The following is an 18,576-nucleotide window of genomic DNA, read 5'->3' on the forward strand; positions in this document are numbered from 1 at the left end:
GCACCATCGTCCCCTACGCAATCGCACTGAAAGGGCACCATCGTCCCCTACGCAATCGCACTGAAAGGGTACCATCGCCCCCTACCCAATCGCACTGAAAGGGTACCATCGCCCCCTACGCAATCGCACTGAAAGGGCACCATCGTCCCCTACGCAATCGCACTGAAAGGGCACCATCGTCCCCTACGCAATCGCACTGAAAGGGTACCATCGCCCCCTACGCAATCGCACTGAAAGGGCACCATCGTCCCCTACGCAATCGCACTGAAAGGGCACCATCGTCCCCTACGCAATCGCACTGAAAAGGTACCATCGTCCCCTACACATGCCATACGACAACACCCGATACTCCACTGTAGTAGTATGGTCACCCACGGAGGTCCTACTTGACTCTAGACCCGGTCTACACGGAGACTGGCCTTGCTCTGCCTATTGCCAGAGTAGGCTATGTGAGGTGTATGGTATGTTGATGGGCACGTACTATCTCCCCTCACTTGCTCTCTGGCCATTCTGCACTCCCAGCCTGCAAGGAGTAAAGGACACCCTGATAATCTATTATCTTGGTGAGACTTTAGTGAACGCCTTCGTGGTTGTAGTCCACGTGCTTGGTTCTAACACATTAACGGTTGTTCCTAGGCATGCAAACCTTTATTTTACCCCAGAAAACTGCACATCATATTTTGAAATTCATCTGAAAGAACAATTGAACGTGAGTTCAAATACCTAGAGGTTGCCTTTTAACATGTATGTGGATAGTGACCTCCACTGCCAAAGTGAGGTTCGCGTATAGGGTGTTGTGGCTCTTTGCCAAGGGGCTTTCGTTTTAAGAAGCAGAATTTTTGACTTCTGTTAGAGTAGTTGAGTATTTTGACTCCCAAGACCAGTGTGATGAGTAGGACTGAACGTTACTAAAGGAGGTAGGTATATGTGTATCTTTCTTTAAGGAGCTGCACCGCTTATACATGCAGATTAAAATTGCTAGGAACACGTGGGCTAGCTTCCAGCTAGAACAGCGTAAGGGCCAAGACTTTTACTTTCAATGTACTATTTTGTAACCGTTTCTGTTCAAAACGTATTTTTACTACCCTGGCTAATTTTGTCTTCCTTTTTGCCAATATGATGGAGGAGCAGAATGCCCCCCAAGATTTTCCTTGGATCCATTTGAGAAAAATGGCAAAAAGTTGTGTGAGCAGGTGTTTGCTTATAAATTAGTACCCGGCAGGGGAGAGGACGTGTTGTGGCAGCCTCTCAGCCAATGAGGAGGCTCAGAACAAGGAAATTACCAGACAACAATGGCAGGCACTTGCAGCACTATGTTTGCTGTTACTGCTTGATAAAGCTAGTTCAAAGAGATCCTAGGAGGTTGGGCTTTGTTCGACAAGGGGGCAGGTAGTGGATGGAATGGCTGCATAGGGAGTAGCCTGGTCATGGCCAGTCAATGGGTTGGTAAATAACACCCACAAACTGTATGCACCACCACACATCCCATCTCACTAATAGCTTTACTTTACTGCAATCATTTCAGGTAATAAGTGGTGCTTCAGGGCCACTCAACGGCCGCAACTGAAGTTTATACAGAGGCTGCTGGGACAGTGGTGTCCCCAAGACATGGATGGGTGAGAAACCTGCTGTGGGCAAGTAACGTGTCGCAGCCAACCCAGGCCTTTGGGGTGCAATGAGGAGCATGGCAAGGTGTAACCACCCACTTACCTTCTGATATAGGAGATGCAGCAGTCTGCTCAAAGCACCCCTTTCCCGCACCCGCTCAAAGACCCTGCCCACCACCGGAGTGCTATTCTAGCAGAACAAAATCAAAAACAGGCCCTGCCCTAATGGTGCTAACGGCCATTAGAGACCCCACAATCTCTTGCATATTGCACAAGATGTATGGTGTACACCCTAGATACAGGATGCACTCTAATAAAACTGGCACAATTATCTGAACTGGCACCTCTAATCTATAAAGGCTAGGCCACCTGCTTTTAACTCAGATGACATATAAATAGGTTGGAAAATGAATGAGCCACTTCCTAATTAAAAACCTGAAGGAAGGCTTAGAACGTATAACTCGCGTGTTGCAGAGCCCTTGATCTTGCCTTCGTGATACATACCTACTGTACCAGACCTACAAACATGGTGCCAAATAAACCCATTTTATGAGTGAAAAGGAGTTCCCTGCGTCACTTTTGACATGATCAGAATGAAACGCGTCTGATTCTGGAACTGTTTCCGCCTGCTGTCGCCCCTCAAGGCTTGGGGGGGAAGGCAATACCTTGGTCCTTGAACATGTTGCACCGAAATAACTGCTGTGTGGAAGTGCATAGGACTATCATTGGCTCCTCTTACAAGTAATGGCGTAGATAGTTTATGGAGAATTTGATGCAGGTTGTGCCCAGTGATTGAACCGAGAATTACTTCGAGTCCACCTTTTAGCCTCATAATTGGCTAATGGATTGATAGTTTTTCCACCTGCATACAGTTGTTGTGGGTCTCCATCCTTGATAATCTAAGCTGTCAGAGGGTCACGAGCATTACACAGTTAGACATTGAATTTGACATGATCAATTTTGTAGCATGTGATGGCTCGCCACATACACAATACACATGTTATGATGAACATTTTCAGTATTCAATTAAAAACAAAAAATGAACGCCTTAGGCACCACAATTCTTAATAATTGGGATGCTTTCAAAGCACCGTTACGTGGTTTTTTTATACAATTTACCACTTTCAAGAAGAAACAAACTGGAAAAAAAAATTGCAAGAGCTTTTATGCTCATTAAATCATTGGAAACAGCTTATTTTAATAACCTTACAGATGATTTTCAAATCCATCCTTGCAAAACACATAGAATTTAATAATTACAACCCTATTAAAGCATGTTCATCCATGCTGAGATCTAAAGCAAAATTCTATGGTGGTTCCAATAAATTGGGTAAATAACTTGCTACATATCTGAAAAGGAAGAAGGAAAATCTATTTAACTTCTATCATTAACCAACATGGGATTATAGTTTCCAATCTGCAACACATCAAGGACACTTTCTTTGAACTTTACTCTGCTTTACTCAGCTGATCAAACCATTCTTAATGATATTACTATCTCCGTTCTAACAAGAACATTATTGATAATCCTGTAGATCTTTCCTTTTAGATGCACCCATTCCATTACAGGAAATTCAAAAATCTATCCTGGACCTTAAAATTGCTAAAGCCCCAGGACCTGATGGATTCCATGTTGATTTTTATCGCTCCTTTTCTACCTTTCTCTCCCCTAAAATCCTTGCCCTTTATAACCATTTCTTTATGTCAGGTTCCAGCACCGGAACCTTTGGAGAAGCCTTACTAATTCTGTTGCCCAAAAATGATCGTCCTATATCTTTAATCATTTCTGACTCTAAAATCCTAGCCAAAGTAATTGCTAATCGAGGAGGTGTGGCCAGCAGCCATGGTGTGAGGCTGCCTTAGGAGGAGCTCCTGCCGGTTTCTACCAAATCCGTCAAATTAAGCTGGAATGCAGAGCTAATGCACATTGGATTTACAGGAGGACATGTTTGAACATAGCAGTCAAGGATTCCTGATTTGTGGGACGTCTTAACACTGTATTCCACTGTGTATAAGCTTGCAGAGCAGCCCCACCAAAAAAAGGAAACAACATGGCGGCCTGAGTCGGGCTACTATGCGCAGCAGTAACAGCAGCCGAGTGCTACTGAAAGCACAAGCAATGCCATGGCAGTCCCCAGCACCAAGAGGTAACCCGTGGGGAGAAGCAAAAGAACAACAGCGAGATAAGCGCTACAGTGAAAGGCACTGGCAGTGCCTGGCGAAGAAGACACCCGGAGTAGTGGAGTTGAGCTATGCACAAGGTCGAGAAGGAGCAGCTGTTCCCTGGCGGCTTGCAATCATAAGCCGGGACACAGCAGCACGCCAGCCAGCGTTAGCTGGCGGGTAGACACAATGGTGGTGCGCCAGTCTCCTGCACGCCACTACAAGAAGGGCGAACTGTGCCAGGGTGCAGGCGGATTTCCTGCCGCTCTAGCCCAGATTCGCCCCAGCATACCCCCACAACGTACTGATATCCGCCAGGTCTTAAAGCAGAACTGTGCCTTCTTGGACTTCTGTTGGGATATAGGTAGGTCCGAGCAAGAGCTGCGGTTGGAGGCCACCAAGGGTCTGATCCGTTACCTGCGGTAGAGCAGGAAGAAAGATAAACTGAGGTACACCCTGAACCGCTTGATAGAACGACTGGCAGCAAATGGTGGAGGAGAGCGCGAGTGGGCAGTTAACTGTGGAGCGAGATGGCAACGCACCTGGAATATTAACACAGCAGTGATAACACTGCTACACCCCAACAAGCTGGATGCCTCCTAAAGCTGCCAAAGCGAAGAGCAGCCAAAAAACGTTGGATAATTATACCGTACATACACACAGATAAGATTGCTACGACTGATGACAATGGAAGGGATGCGGGAGAAGCTAGCAACCAGATCCTCAGGGCTATCGCGTAGTTGAAGACATCGCTTGACGCTAAAATGTACAAATTAATCGTTGACGTCGGGCTGCTACGACAGGATGTGAGGAAAGTATCGGAAAGGACCACAGAACTGGGGAACAAGTCAATGGCGCAGAATAATGACGCTGAGATCAACATTTTGCAACAGGAGGTTAATCTCCTGGAGAGTAGGTGAGAAGATGCGGAGGGGAGGCAAGAAGGAACAACGTCAGAGTGGTCGGCCTACCAGAGGAAGCAGTAGGCGCAGACCCCACCACTTACATTGAAAACCTTTTCCTGCAAGACATTGGGCCGGGGAACCTCTCCCAAGAATTCACAATAGAGAGGATGGACAGGGCTCTCATCAGGAAACCCCCACCCGGGGCCCCTCTATGTCTGATAATAGCAGAAGTTTTGAACTACAGAGAGAGGATCTCTGCCCACTCTAGGCAGGGCGGCACATGATATGATCGTTTATTTATATAGCGCCTATACACCATGTGTTTCAAAGAATTAAACAGAGCGTCTGTGAACTTAGCGGTATACCCAGACTACACCTTTCAGGTCCAGAAAAGCAGGGTGCTGTTTTCATTGGCTAAAGCCCGGCTGTGTAACGCTGGTCTGAAGTATATGCTAATGTACCCTGCGTGGCTCAAAGTCCTGTACAAAAACCACACCCTATTCTTTGATTTCCCCCCCCTGAAGAGGTGCCGGACAGACAATGCCACCTCAGCACATAAACGCAAGGACACCCCGAAAGCAGACACCAGCGGAACTTAAGGTCTGGGCGTGGGAGAGGGCACCTTTGGCCTACAGGCGCGGATGACGGAAACTGCACCAATGTTCCCAGGGCTGTGGATGCTAACCGAGTGGACTGTTTTCCCCCTTGGTCCACCAACACTGATGCACACCATAGCTGTATCCAGTAACCTTGAAGGAACAGATCTCTCTCTCTCTCTCTCCCAGGGCTGCTACTGACCCACCCAAGAAGGTTTTTTTTCCTTCTTTAGGGCCCTTGTTCTTGCACCCAATTGTTGCGCACAACCGAGGGAACTCTCCCGAAGGCAGTGGCGAAGAGCAGGCACGCTGGAGCATGGGCACTACTGCTGGACGGGGGGGGGGGGGGTTTACAAAGGAATTTGTGTTGCCAAAATTGTCTGAGTTACAGATTTCATATTTTGCTGGCGGTTCATGTTGCACGTGGTGTAAAGGACAGCGGGAGGAGGGGCCTGACTGACTTGTCTTCTATACGGCAATTGTTTGATGTTGGCTAGTGAGATACAATTGTTAACCTGAGATGTACATCAGATTTCAAAACCTATACTACCCTCGCTAAACTAAATTCCCAAAGCCATCCCTCATTATTCTCAAAAAGCACCTTCTAAATATATAGAATCAGTGGCATGCGCTCACCTTACCAAAGCTTCCAAACTTTACTCCATTCTTAACCAACCAAATGACAACGCTTCGAAACGTACTTACATTTTATAACAAATGGAATGTTTTCCATCGCTACCTGACACAATGTGTACTTCATTTATGATGGCATCATCCCCTCCTTTCTCCTTCCTTATTTGTTTCTAAGTGTGTCTCTTTCGTCATGCCGCTCCCCCGGCTCATCTTAATTCATTCAACAGATCTCATTATTAACCTATTCATATATATATTATATTTGATATATTGTTAATATCTGAAAGTATATACTAAGGGCAATGTTTTACTTGTTTCACTTTCTGATTTAATCAAATGCATAAATGTTTGTGTTGCCATTGTATTTATTAAACTTTCAATAAAAATCAGTTAACGGGGAGAAACAAAAAAAGAAATCTGAGTGGGAGACTTGTTTTACAAGAACGGGTGTATGTAAACCAGATTACTTCAGTCACACAAAGGTGACAAAACAGCAAAACAAAGCGGCACAGGGAATGGGGGGGGGGGGGCGAACGCGTGCAGGCTCCCACTCGTGTTCTCTGTCTCTTTGGGACTGCTGCTCCGGTCTGTATCCGGTGGAGATGTCTGTGGACATATAGCTAGCCGGGAGCAACAGTGGCACACTACCGACGGTGCCTGGAATCTACAGAGCAGTGTGAAACCAGCAGCTCTCACTCTCACATCACCCAGAGACTTGCCCAGCAGCTCCAGCGATCATTTCTTCAGAATTCCATGCTGAACTAAAATGGCTGCCCTTCCTACAGAAACACGGACTGCAGAACCAATGGCATCCTCCTGACATTATCTGCACAGCCAATCAGGTTGTGTTTACATCACGAGACACTAGAAACACCACCTACAAATCAGTATATGGAGAATTTGAAAGCCATTTTACAAAACCTGCATCTTTAACAAAACCTCTTTATTTTGAAATCCAAATGCATCAAAATATGTAACATAACTTAATAGATGCTGTAAATATTTGTTTAAAGCATCAATCAAGTCAAATAACGTTTTTATTACATATTTGGAAGTAAAAATATCAGATAAATTCACCACACAGTAGAAATTCAGCCAAGAGTGCAAAAAGAGGTGGGTTGAGGGTGGAAAAGCCTATTAATTTCACTTAGCGATGGATGGAACACAAAGCCAAACTACATAATATCCATCCTCGTATGTCAACCTACATTGAAAAGTATTACAGACCTGCATCCAAAGCCCCTATATTTCGAGCTCCCATGTTAAAGCTCTTATTTTAATGACTATAATTTCAGCTTTATAGGTAGCGCTTTCAGTACCACCTAATAGCCAAAACCAAAAAAGCTTTTAGTACCTTGGTTTTAAGAGCAGTGGTACTAATGGCAATATGCCCCTTGCAGGGAGGTATTGCGACTTCAGGTAATGCCCCGGGGCCTTCGTTAAGACACTTGCTTCGCTCGGGCCTATATCTATGGGCCCTGGGACATTAGCTGAAGTGGTAATGCACCCCCCCACCTCCCACGAGGGGCTTATTGCTTAAGTAATTTACTTGTGCTTTTTTCCACCATAGGTCGCCCCTCATTGTATCTTCCCAGCAAGGTTTCCCAAGCTAAAGGCTATCCTTGCATCCATTGGCACTGCATCTAGCCAAGTTTTTCAAAGCTTCGCCCCTTTCTCGCTCTCCATTTAAAAATGGTGATTCCTATTTCCAAGCATCTTACCCAGAAACTTGCACCAGTGTGTCTCCTGAACACGAGATCATTTCTGTAAAACCAGGGACTAGTACATGTTGCACGAAAACATTGTCTCCCATATTATTGCCCCTTTCCTTGTCTCAAGATCACTGACTGAGCCGTTATTTTAAATGTCATATTAACCCGATGGAATTCCGAGCGGCCACTCTGGGGTGCTCACTTAGGACGCAAGGCACAGAATTATTTAGCTTTTAGTAAGTGCTGTCCTCCACCCCCTTGGCGGCTCAAACTAATAGACCATAGGGAGTGAATTGTGCAAGATGTACCCCCTACCACCAGTTTGCAGCTCCCCTAAATCCTATCCAGCTGAACATACATAAAAGGAGCCACTGAAAGATGGCCATCTTGAGGGGTGACCTTCTCCGTGTCCAGGAAAGTGGACGCAGTACGTAGCTTCGCAGGGGAGGGCAAGAGCTGCATGAAAGAGATCCATCTTAACGGATGACCTTCTCCGTGTCCAGGAAGTGGACGCAGTCCGTGACTTCGGAGGGGAGGGCAAGGGCTGCATGAAGGATATCCATCTTAAGGATGACCTTCTCCGTGTCCAGGAGGTGGACACAGTGGCTTCGGAGGGGAGGGCAAGGGCTGCATGAAGTATATCCATCTTAAGGGATGACCTTCTCCGTGTCCAGGAAGTGGACGCAGTCCGTAGCTTCGGAGGGGAGGCCAAGGGCTGCATGAAAGAGATCCATCTTAAGGGATGACCTTCTCCGTGTCCAGGAAGTGGATGCAGTCCGTAGCTTCGCAGGGGAGGGCAAGGGCAGCATGAAAGAGATCCATCTTAAAGGATGACCTTCTCCGTGTCCAGGAAGTGGACGCAGTCCGTAGCTTCGGAGGGGAGGCCAAGGGCTGCATGAAAAAGATCCATCTTAAAGGATGACCTTCTCCGTGTCCAGGAAGTGGATGCAGTCCGTAGCTTCGCAGGGGAGGGCAAGGGCTGCATGAAGGATATCCATTTTAAGGGATGACCTTCTCCGTGTCCAGGAGGTGGGACACAGTCAGTGGCTTCGGAGGGGAGGGCAAGGGCTGTATGAAGGATATCCATCTTAAGGGATGACCTTCTCCGTGTCCAGGAAGTGGACGGCAGTCCGTGGCTTCAGAGGAGAGGACAAGGGCTGCATAAGTAGTTGAGGAGGCAGATCATCTTTTAATACAAAAAATGCTCACATCTATATCTAGTATCTACGCACCAAACCAAGGCCCGTGCCTATCTATAGATGCACGCACTTCATAAATCTCTGCCTAACACTGCACTTTCTTACATAAAGAACGGCGCTTCATACATGCCTTGCTCCGATCTAGGAAGAGGCCTACACTTCCAACATATGAAACCAAGTGTATCCCCCCCCCCTCTCCCTTACAAACTCTGATTCATAAGTGCACACAGAGGCTTCACAACAGCCTCACGTTAGAAAATGTATACTTTTAGCCACATACATTCTCTGCTTCCACCAGACCAGAGTTCATACACAACCGATATGGAGGTTAAAACCAGATTTCCCTGACCGAGAGCTACTCGCAAGCAGATTAAGTCCTACCACACTGTAACCTTATTCCGAGACCAGGGGTGTGGGTTGTTGGCACTATTGCACGTCACTTAATTGAAGGGCACCGCTGGATCGCCTCCATGGAAGGCAGAGGGGGCGTTCAAGATTCAGAGGACTGTGCACTGACCCTTGACCGCCCTACAACGCGCAAGGGACTGTGTTGTATCAAAAATGAATAAATGTGCCAGCCTGCCACACCTCGTCCATTGAGTGGTTGTTGTCAGAGACCTTCAACTACAGATGGATTTGAGGTCCTTGATTGGCCCCCTGGGCTCGCAACATTCCAGCAAATATGCCAATATTATGTACCATAAGATTCCACTTGGACAAAGGCAACTCTAGTTCCAACTACTTAGTGGGCACTCGAGACCGGGCCTAGTTTCACTTGGAGTGGACTGTCGCCTTCAGTGCAGCTGGCCAGCTGTGTACACTAGGATTGCACATATTAACTTGTACGCGTCTTTTAAAACAATACATTTCTTAAAGGTTTCAGCAGCTCCTCTTCCTACACTTGTGTAAATGGCTGACTCTGCAAAAGAAAATCCCCAGACTAAGTTTTTCCACACTGCGTCTTCAGGTGCATTCTGTTAACCGGACCATTATATTAAAAACCAAATCCTTAGTTTAATTTGGAGGAAGAAAAACACTAATCTGGATGGGTTAATATCACTGGAACTCAATCTGCCACAGTACAGCTTTTTTTAGATTGAAATCTGGACCCGTAATGTCTACTTAGATCTGCTACTCCATCTCTTGTGCAGGTGGGAATACCCGTGCTACAGGTATGCTGCTGCAGTACAAGCGCGCCGGCTCCGACGGCTTCCAGCAGATCAAATGTTCTTCATGTGAAGATGTTAATTGCAACAAAAAGCTCTCTGCATCCTGGCTCGCAGCTATGCACAAGGTAATACCCACACCCAATTCTCTATGTGATATGACAGTCTAAAGGGAAGCGCCAGAGCAGGTTGGGATTTTGAAAACGTAGAGCGTGCCACCCTTGGTATCCTCATTAGGGCTACACGTTAGTCCTACCCCTCCTCCCCCCCGTCCGCTTTGATGCAGATACACTCCGCCATCTTATTTCCTCTACACACCGTGGTGAGTTTTGAGAGAGAGAGAGAGAGAGAGAGAGAGAGAGAGAGAGAGAGAGAGAGAGAGAGAGAGAGAGAGAGAGAGAGAGAGAGAGAGAGAGAGAGAGAGAGAGAGAGAGAGAGAGAGAGAGAGAGAGAGAGAGAGAGAGAGAGAGAGAGAGAGAGAGAGAGAGAGAGAGAGAGAGAGAGAGAGAGAGAGAGAGAGAGAGAGAGAGAGAGAGAGATGTGTAGGCCTTGTGTTGTCTTGCTACCACATGAATGCTGTGCTTTGCAACAAGCCATGTTCTACCCTTCTGTTCCTGTGATCTGATCTCTGGGGAAAGGTTTATTTTAGTTTGTTACTGTTTGTGAGCTGCAACATGAAATCTTTTCTACTTGCTTTCAATGCAAATATTGTACTTTTTTTGCGTATGACACATCTGCTGATTTGGCCTGTGCTTATCTATAGAAAGGTCAGACAATGGTTTGATGGGATATTGAACCCGATTGATTGACAGCAACAAAAGTCTAAAAACCACTGTGCACCAGCAAAAACATGAATGGAATTCGCCAAAGATCTGAGTGTTCAGGTCCTGTCTAAGGAATGGAGGTGGACTTTCACCAGATGGGGGCTTTGATAAAGAATTGCTTGACAAAATGTCCAGCTCAATCAAACCGGACTTAAATTGGAAGGCTAGATCTTGTCTTTAAGATACAGTGGCATTAGACCATGGAAACGCTTAGACGTATGAAGACTGCTCCCTAGTCAATTGGATGCGAACATTGTCTCACTTCTTTTTGCCAAAGAATAGAAATGCAGGTACACTCTCGACCAACCCCCTTCGGCTGACTCCCACCCTGACACAGCCCTCTCCTTGCTCCACTCTGCTATATCTGATACTCTTGATATCCTTGCCCCTGTCATGAAAATCCGCCTGAAGCCCAAAGCCAAATGTAACTCCTGGTATGATTCGGATCTCGTCACCCTAAAACGCAAGTGCAGGGTGGCAGAGAGGAAATGGCGTGCTTCATGTTCATCCTCTGACAAGCTGGCCTGCCGCCTGCTCCAAAGGCAATACCGTCTCTCTGTTCTCACCAAGAAGAGAGCCCTTATCCAAGCCCGCATCTCTGCGGCATCTAACAACTCGGCTGAACTCTTTAAAATCTGCAAGGATCTTGCCAACCCTGCTGCAGTCTCTACCTCTCCTGTCCCCTCCCAGGCCCTCTGCACTGCACTGGCCTCCCACTTCATCTCTAAAACTCAGGACATCCTGTCCTCACTCTCCTCCTATCACCTCCCCCCCTCTCTTCCCTGCTCTTCCTCTGGCCCTTCTGCAGCCACCCCTCCTCCCTCCTTCTCTGCCTTTCCCCTTTTTTCTGCTGACAAGGTTTCCAGACAAGTCCGATCTATGAAAGTCTCGTCTAAACAGATTCACCCCTGTTCCTCCAAAACTATCAAGGACCACATCGACTCCCTGGCTGACTTTTGCAACCACTCCTTCGCCTCTGGAGTCTTCCCATCCCCCCTCAAGCACTCCCTTGTGCACCCTCTCCTTAAGAAACCCTCTGCCGACCCCTCCTGTCCGGCTATCTATCGCCCAATCTCCATCACTCCCTTCCTGGGCAAGCTCCTGGAGAAACTGGCCATCTCCCAGCTTAACCTCCATGCTGAAGCTGTTGATAGTCTCCATGACCATCAATCTGGCTTCAGAGCGGCCAGAAGCACGGAAACTGCTCTCCTGAACATCCGTGAGGACCTGCTCTTGAACCTCGACTCCAACACTCCGTATGTTCTCATTCTGCTCGATCTCTCTTCTGCCTTTGACACTGTCAACCATGCCATCCTGCTCAACCGTCTCCGTGATAACCTGGGTATCACTGGTCAGGCTCTGGCGTGGCTGACCTCTTTCCTTTCCAATCGACCCTCCCAGGTCCAACTTGGGTCCTTCCTCTCTGACATCTTTTTCTCCACCTGTGGCGTTCCCCAGGGATCTAATCTCTCTCCCTGGCTGTTCAACCAGTATCTGGCACTCCTTGCCCACCGCATCGCCGCCCTCTGCCCCAACTTCCAGTGCTATGCGGACGATACCCAGCTCATTTTCAGGCTACCCTCGGCCTCCTCCTCTCCCTCCCTCATCTCTGACTGTCTGTCTGCTATCCAGGAATGGTGTGCTGCCAATGACCTCTGCCTTAATGCTAGTAAGACTGAGATCCTACTCATCGGCACACCCACTCCCTCCTTCCCTGCAGCTCTCTGGCCGGCCTCTCTTGGCCCTCTTCCTGCTCCTACCTGCAAGGCAAAAAACCTCGGGGTCATCTTCGACTCCACACTCTCCTTCTCTCCTCATATATCTGACGTCTCTAAGAAGTCACATTACCAGCTGCACCTCCTCAGAGGTATTCTTCCCTTCCTCTCCTTCCCCCAGAAGCTCACTGTCTCCCGAGCCCTGGTTCTCTCGAAGCTGGACTACTGTAACAGCCTCTATCTTAATCTGCCTGCCTCCACTCTCCGCCCTCTGCAACTCATCCAGAACAGAACTGCGAGACTTGTCCTTGGCCTCAAGCCCAGGGACCGTATCTCTCCAGGACTGAAATCTCTACACTGGCTCCCAGTGGCTGCGAGGATTAAGTTCAAAACCCTCTGCATTGTCCACAAGGCCTTCTGGGGCCTGGGGCCTAAATACCTTCAACTCTCTCTTCCTAAATATCTTCCTTCCCGAGCCCTACGCTCATCCGTCTCCAACTCCCTCAGGGTCAGCCGCTTCTAGAAGCAACAAGCTGGGGGTAGATCTCTCTCCGCGGCAGGGGCCTCCCTCTGGAACAGCCTTCCTGCCTCCCTGAAACTTGAGGAGAACCATCTCCGGTTCCGGAAGCACCTCAAAACCTTCCTCTTCACTTCTGCTTTCTCTCTCCCTCTCCCCTGCTAAATTCTTCACCAAAACTGCACTGATTCTGCAACTGGGCCACTCTCACCGACCTCGGTCCTGGGCCCAGTCACTCTTCACTTGCACTGCCTCCCTGGCAACCCCTGCACTGCGGGACTGTCTCTGTATCCCTACAGCCCCCCCAGCCCCCAGCACTTGTCTGCACTTACCTTTGCACTTGCCACCAGCTGGCCCTATTTATTTATTATTTTATTTCTATTCTACTTATTTGTACTGCACTCCCCCCCCCTCCCACTTTTTCCCTTCCCCCTATCCCTGCACTTGCGCGGTCTGAATGACACCTGGCCTAGTAGGATCGTTGTCTGTCTTCCCCTTGTTCCCCCCTCCCTGCCTCGTCGCGCCTTGAAACACTTGTGTATAGGCGCGTTACAAATGCCATATCATAACTGAACTTGCTGCAGCTGGTGAGCAGCACGGTCCAATCCGAGAACTAAAATATTCAGCAACCTCATCCCTTCCCCATTCTGACCATCTGGGAACATGGAGAGCCTGATCGCAACCTGATCTAGGCTTATTGGAGTAGCGTCCGCGTGGGAATTCAGAGGAACGTTACCTCAAGTAATGCGAATTATTTGACTTACTTGAAAAAGATGGATTTAAGAGTTTGCTGGAGAGTTCTACATTCGTTAAGACTCTTTCTTGGTTCTATTCTGATTCAAACCACTGGGCTAAACCCCCTTTTTGAGGATCCCTGGAAGGCAAATTAATCCTGGACCCCGAGGACTCCAGTTGGCCTGTACTGGTGAAAAGTCCCAAATCTCTACAACCTGCCTTGTGATTTCCATCTGGGATCCCACCTTTACAAAGCTTAACCACCGAACAAAGGAGGATATTGTGCCAGTGTGAACAGCCATGGGGACGGAGAAAGCACTTCTATCTGTGTATGCATCAACCATTTTCAGGCTTTCTTCCCATCTTTTGTCCACTGAGATCAGATAAGATGACCTATTCTTAACCTCCATGTCAGGCACTGTGCTAATGGTGGCTCTAGGAGCTTGGGGATCACAGACTCGCCACAGGAAGAGAGGGTGCCTTTGATGCCCCACTACCTTGTATTGAGTCAACTGGCAGAGCGGCAGCAGTAGATAGCGGTAATCTATCCAGAATCATTTCCTTAAAGGACCCCGCAGGTTGGGCCTTGTCCTGAAGTTATGGAAGCGAGCCACAAACACTCATCGGGGCCGAATAGAGTTCTCTGCTTTATCCCCGCGGTCCATTGGATGTGAATGCAAGCACATCAGAGACAGTCTGCTTTGACCCGGAGGAGCACCAGCTCTGATTTTTGTACTCTGCTTGTCGCACAGTGCAGACTGGACTACCATCAATACGTTAGTTTCCTGCAGATGCACTGCCGGCTCTTCATAGTCTGAGATGCAACCCTGGGTAACGGAGCCCTGCCTTGTTAGTACTTCCTGAGGCCTTGTAGGGTGTTGCTTAGCCAAGTTGCACTGAGTATGAATACTAGGTGTGACCCTCATCGTGACAAGATGGAGCTGCAATAGACTGGGTGCATGTTTTCCGTGGTGCCATTGCGGAGTTAACCATTTTAGGCGATGTATGCCAGTGTTGTCCTCCAGATGTAGTGTAAAACCTGAGGCAGTGGGTCTCGGGAACAATCCTGGTAAAACGAGATCATTGTTCAGCTGGGGGGCTAGGGCCTTTTAACTGGTATGGGTTCCAGTGTAGGAACTCTTTGTAGAGGGTGTTTATCCCTCCCTTGTGTGTGTGTTGCGCATGGTATGTCGCGCGCATAAGCAGAAATGTACTTTTTTTTCAAAATTGCAACATACCCTCTGGAGTATACATTTAAAATTTAACACAATGCAAAATAGATATGTGTCAACTGCCCCATATGTATGTCTGGCACTGTGTATATAAAGTTTATTTACTCTTTGTTAACGTGTTTATTTCTCTTTGCAATTGCAGGCAGCAAAACTCCTCTATGAATCTCGGGACCAGTAGCCGCAGCTCTTTTGAAACCTAAAACCCACAAGACCAGCTCCAACAGTTGCCCTTGTCTGTGCTGTCATTTTGGAAAAAAGTGTTTAATGGATCTTCTATATTCCACCTAATAAATAGAATATGTCCGGAAGATGAGTACATTAGGCACAGTTCGTATTCACCTATTTAGTGTGCAATATTTATATATTCTATTAATGTTTAGGCCTCAAATATAAGGTTTTTGACCTTAAAACCGCTCTATTATCAAACTTATTCAAAACGTTAAGACGTGCACTACTGCTAAAACGTAGCACAGTGTATTTTAACCGTTGTGTAATTTGTGGTATTTGCGATAGTCATCGAGCAAGATTAAGGTTTTCAGAATGTCTCTCGGTTAGCAATCTCAGGTTCTTTCTCTTATGGGGGCGGGGGGCCGGGGGGGTATAGAAGTAGCTCTGTATGAAATTTGACTTAGAATCTTTTTTATAGACCTAATGTTTCCTTGGAATCCTATCGATGTCTACGACACTTCACCGCGTACTTCACACTAATGGAACTGAACCTGCATACGGGTGACTTCATTCCTAAAGAGGATTATGAAATATTCTTTTTGCTACCAGTTTGAATTTGAGTGTCACTTTAATATATTCTTTGAACATACAGTATTTTTATGTATAAATCAGAGTATGAACTTTTACAACTTTGTAGTGTTTAGTTACGTTGCATAACAAAGCTTGAGTCCAGTCACTGTATAGACATTTGGGAAAACAATAGCAGTTAACATGGACGTGTAATCTTAAAGATAAATCCTGATTTGCTACCTATTTATACAGAATACATTTTGGAATAAGCACTGGTGGCATGTCTGTTTTTCTAGATTCACAGTCCATATATTTTCAAATAAAACAAACCTGTAAGTAAACCGTTTTTTGCCTTGCCCATATTTTATTGTGCACCTTTGCATCAGCTGTGTCTTGTACAACAGGAACTCTTCACTTCCAGTTACCAATCCATGCTCACCTGCGGTACAAGGTGCAGCACTGCATAAATGAAATACACCGAATATAAATTACACGCGCAACATGTACATGAAAGTAACCAAATGGCCGACACGTGTTGGAGAAAACATTTCAAAACACAACTTTAGCCTGCAGCAATAACAAAAACGAAATACTTATGGTGTATAAAATCATATTGAGAAGTGCTTTTTTTTCTTTTTACATAAATTACAATGTCGTGGTTTATCCAACGAAAATAAATTATTGCATTCCTTGCGTTTTACAGCTATAAGCCACCGCCAATTCACGTATTCCTTCCCATCTTATCATCATGGTTTTTCTTTATCATTTACTCTCAAAGCAACTTATTTTTCACAGTTCTGAACATGTTTCTAGTCTTCAACTTAAACTACCCAATTGCACAATATTAGAGATTGCCTGCTTCCGTGTTTCAAACAAGTGGTGATGCTTGAGTCCCAATTTGACCCACCCATTACGCAGCAGGCCCGACCCACCCAGCCAGTTAGCAATTTTGCACACAGTCGCCAGTATTTTGATGGTCTCCTGCACACTGTGCTTTGCCTCCAGAAGGAATTGCTCTATGCAAAGGATGTAAAAGCGCCCAATGCACACAGCGACAGTCCGACAATACAAGGGGCATTTCCTCGAGCTGCAGATCCTGCACACCTTTTAGAATGATTGCATTTCTTTCTTGCAGTAATCCATCCCAGAGAAGGCCTTACACGCATGTCTGTAAATCAGCTTGCCAAATGTAAACATGTTGAATCGAGGATTACTTTTGAGGCCTGTGGTGAAACATTCCCAAATTCTGGCTCAGTTCCATTTGGCTTCTCTGCCTGATTTCAAAATAAAGGATTATGCCAGAAATTAGTAATTGTGGGCCTTCTTTGGCGTTCTGCGATTGTAAATTACATCCAAGTCCAGACTTGGATGTAATGTGCTTGATATATTACTAAACAGACGGGTAATGTGTTTTTCTTTGGTTTATCTTAAGTTGCAAGAGTTTCGTTTTAGTTGACTTCATAAACATTCACACCGTAAAAGTGAAACATTTTCAGTCCATCAGACACAAACTGCAATCCTTTTATGTAAAATAAATGCTTCAAACGCCCACCTTTCTCCACTAATACACTTACATTCATGCACATACAAACGCCCTTCTACGTTTTCAAAAACCTTTCTGTAAAAGCAAAACAAGTGTTGCATTTTCATTAGCAACAGAAATTGGAACTTGATACCTTTTTTTTTTTAAAGGCAGTTTTTTTGACACTCTTTGGGTAAGGGAACATTCCAAGAATATGGAATAACTTAAGCCAGTGTGCCCAGTTTTGCAAACAAGATCCTGCCAAAGGGATCTTTTTGCCCAATGTGTGCAAAGACACATAACGGGTGAAAGGTCTTGGAGAGTTGCTGTGGTAGTCAGTAGTCTTTCTAAACATACGTCGCATCTACCTGTGCTGCTATTTAGAATACTTGTGGGTTCTTCCAGAGTTGGCTTATGAAAAATAACGTGTAGACCGGAGAATGCAAGCATTGCTTCAATTTGCTCTTAAGTCTAACTGTCCAACTCCAATGACAGCTGGTGTCCTGAGAAGGACATGTTGCAGGGAGAGAGAATGTCCAGTGTACTCCTGCATCCGGTTACTGGCAACATATTGCACTGGAGATGAATCTGCAGATCATGCGAGGGTTCTCTGCCGAGGCTTTATCCTTGGGTAGAGCTGCAATCAATGGTAAAGAAACAGGCCATCAGCCAGGGAAGGAACACTACATGGGGGGCCACTCACACCACCTAGACTGGGAACACTACATGGGGGGCCACTCACACCACCACATGGACTGGGAACACTACATGGGGGGCCACTTATACCACCTGGACTGGGAACACTACATGCAGGGCAACTTACATCACCTGGACTGGGAACACTACATGGGGGGCCACTTACACCACCTGGACTGGGAACACTACATGGAGAGCCACTTACACCACCTGGACTGGGAACACTACATGGGGGGCCACTTACACCACCTGGACTGGGAACACTACATGGGGGGCCACTCACACCACCTGGACTGGGAACACTACATGGGGGGCCACTCACACCACCTGGACTGGGAACACTACATGGGGGCCACTTACACCACCTGGACTGGGAACACTACATGCAGGGCCACTTACATCACCTGGACTGGGAACACTACATGGGGGGCCACTAACATCACCTGGACTGGGAACACTACATGGGGGCCACTAACACCACCTGGATTTTTATAGAACATTAAACAAACAAAAGATGCTTTGGTGCCCTTGACTTGCTGAGAGAATTTTAAGGTTAAGCATTATTATAACATATTGGAGTCTCAATATTTCAAAATAGCTGAATTAGGATATTTGC

At 46.6% G+C, this 18,576-nt stretch overlaps 2 protein-coding genes across 5 annotated transcripts in view; one reads left to right on the top strand and one right to left on the bottom strand.

Moving 5' to 3' along the window:
- ZFYVE21 (zinc finger FYVE-type containing 21) overlaps positions 1–16,083 on the top strand; it is a 71,277-nt gene extending 55,194 nt beyond the window's left edge. For both annotated transcript variants that reach the window (XM_069638184.1, XM_069638185.1), the window contains 2 exons: positions 9,967–10,109; positions 15,147–16,083. In XM_069638184.1, coding sequence (XP_069494285.1) covers positions 9,967–10,109; positions 15,147–15,182 — 179 coding nt within the window. In that variant the 3' untranslated portion in view covers positions 15,183–16,083. The remainder of the gene's footprint in view (positions 1–9,966; positions 10,110–15,146) is intronic.
- A 3-nt stretch (positions 16,084–16,086) lies between these two features.
- PPP1R13B (protein phosphatase 1 regulatory subunit 13B) overlaps positions 16,087–18,576 on the bottom strand; it is a 452,941-nt gene continuing 450,451 nt past the window's right edge. For all 3 annotated transcript variants that reach the window (XM_069638181.1, XM_069638182.1, XM_069638183.1), the window contains one exon: positions 16,087–17,901. In XM_069638181.1, coding sequence (XP_069494282.1) covers positions 17,860–17,901 — 42 coding nt within the window. In that variant the 3' untranslated portion in view covers positions 16,087–17,859. The remainder of the gene's footprint in view (positions 17,902–18,576) is intronic.

This window comes from Ambystoma mexicanum, chromosome 14 (assembly GCF_040938575.1).
Source record: "Ambystoma mexicanum isolate Mex_15411 chromosome 14, UKY_AmexF1_1, whole genome shotgun sequence".
NCBI classification, from domain to species: Eukaryota; Metazoa; Chordata; class Amphibia; order Caudata; family Ambystomatidae; genus Ambystoma; species Ambystoma mexicanum.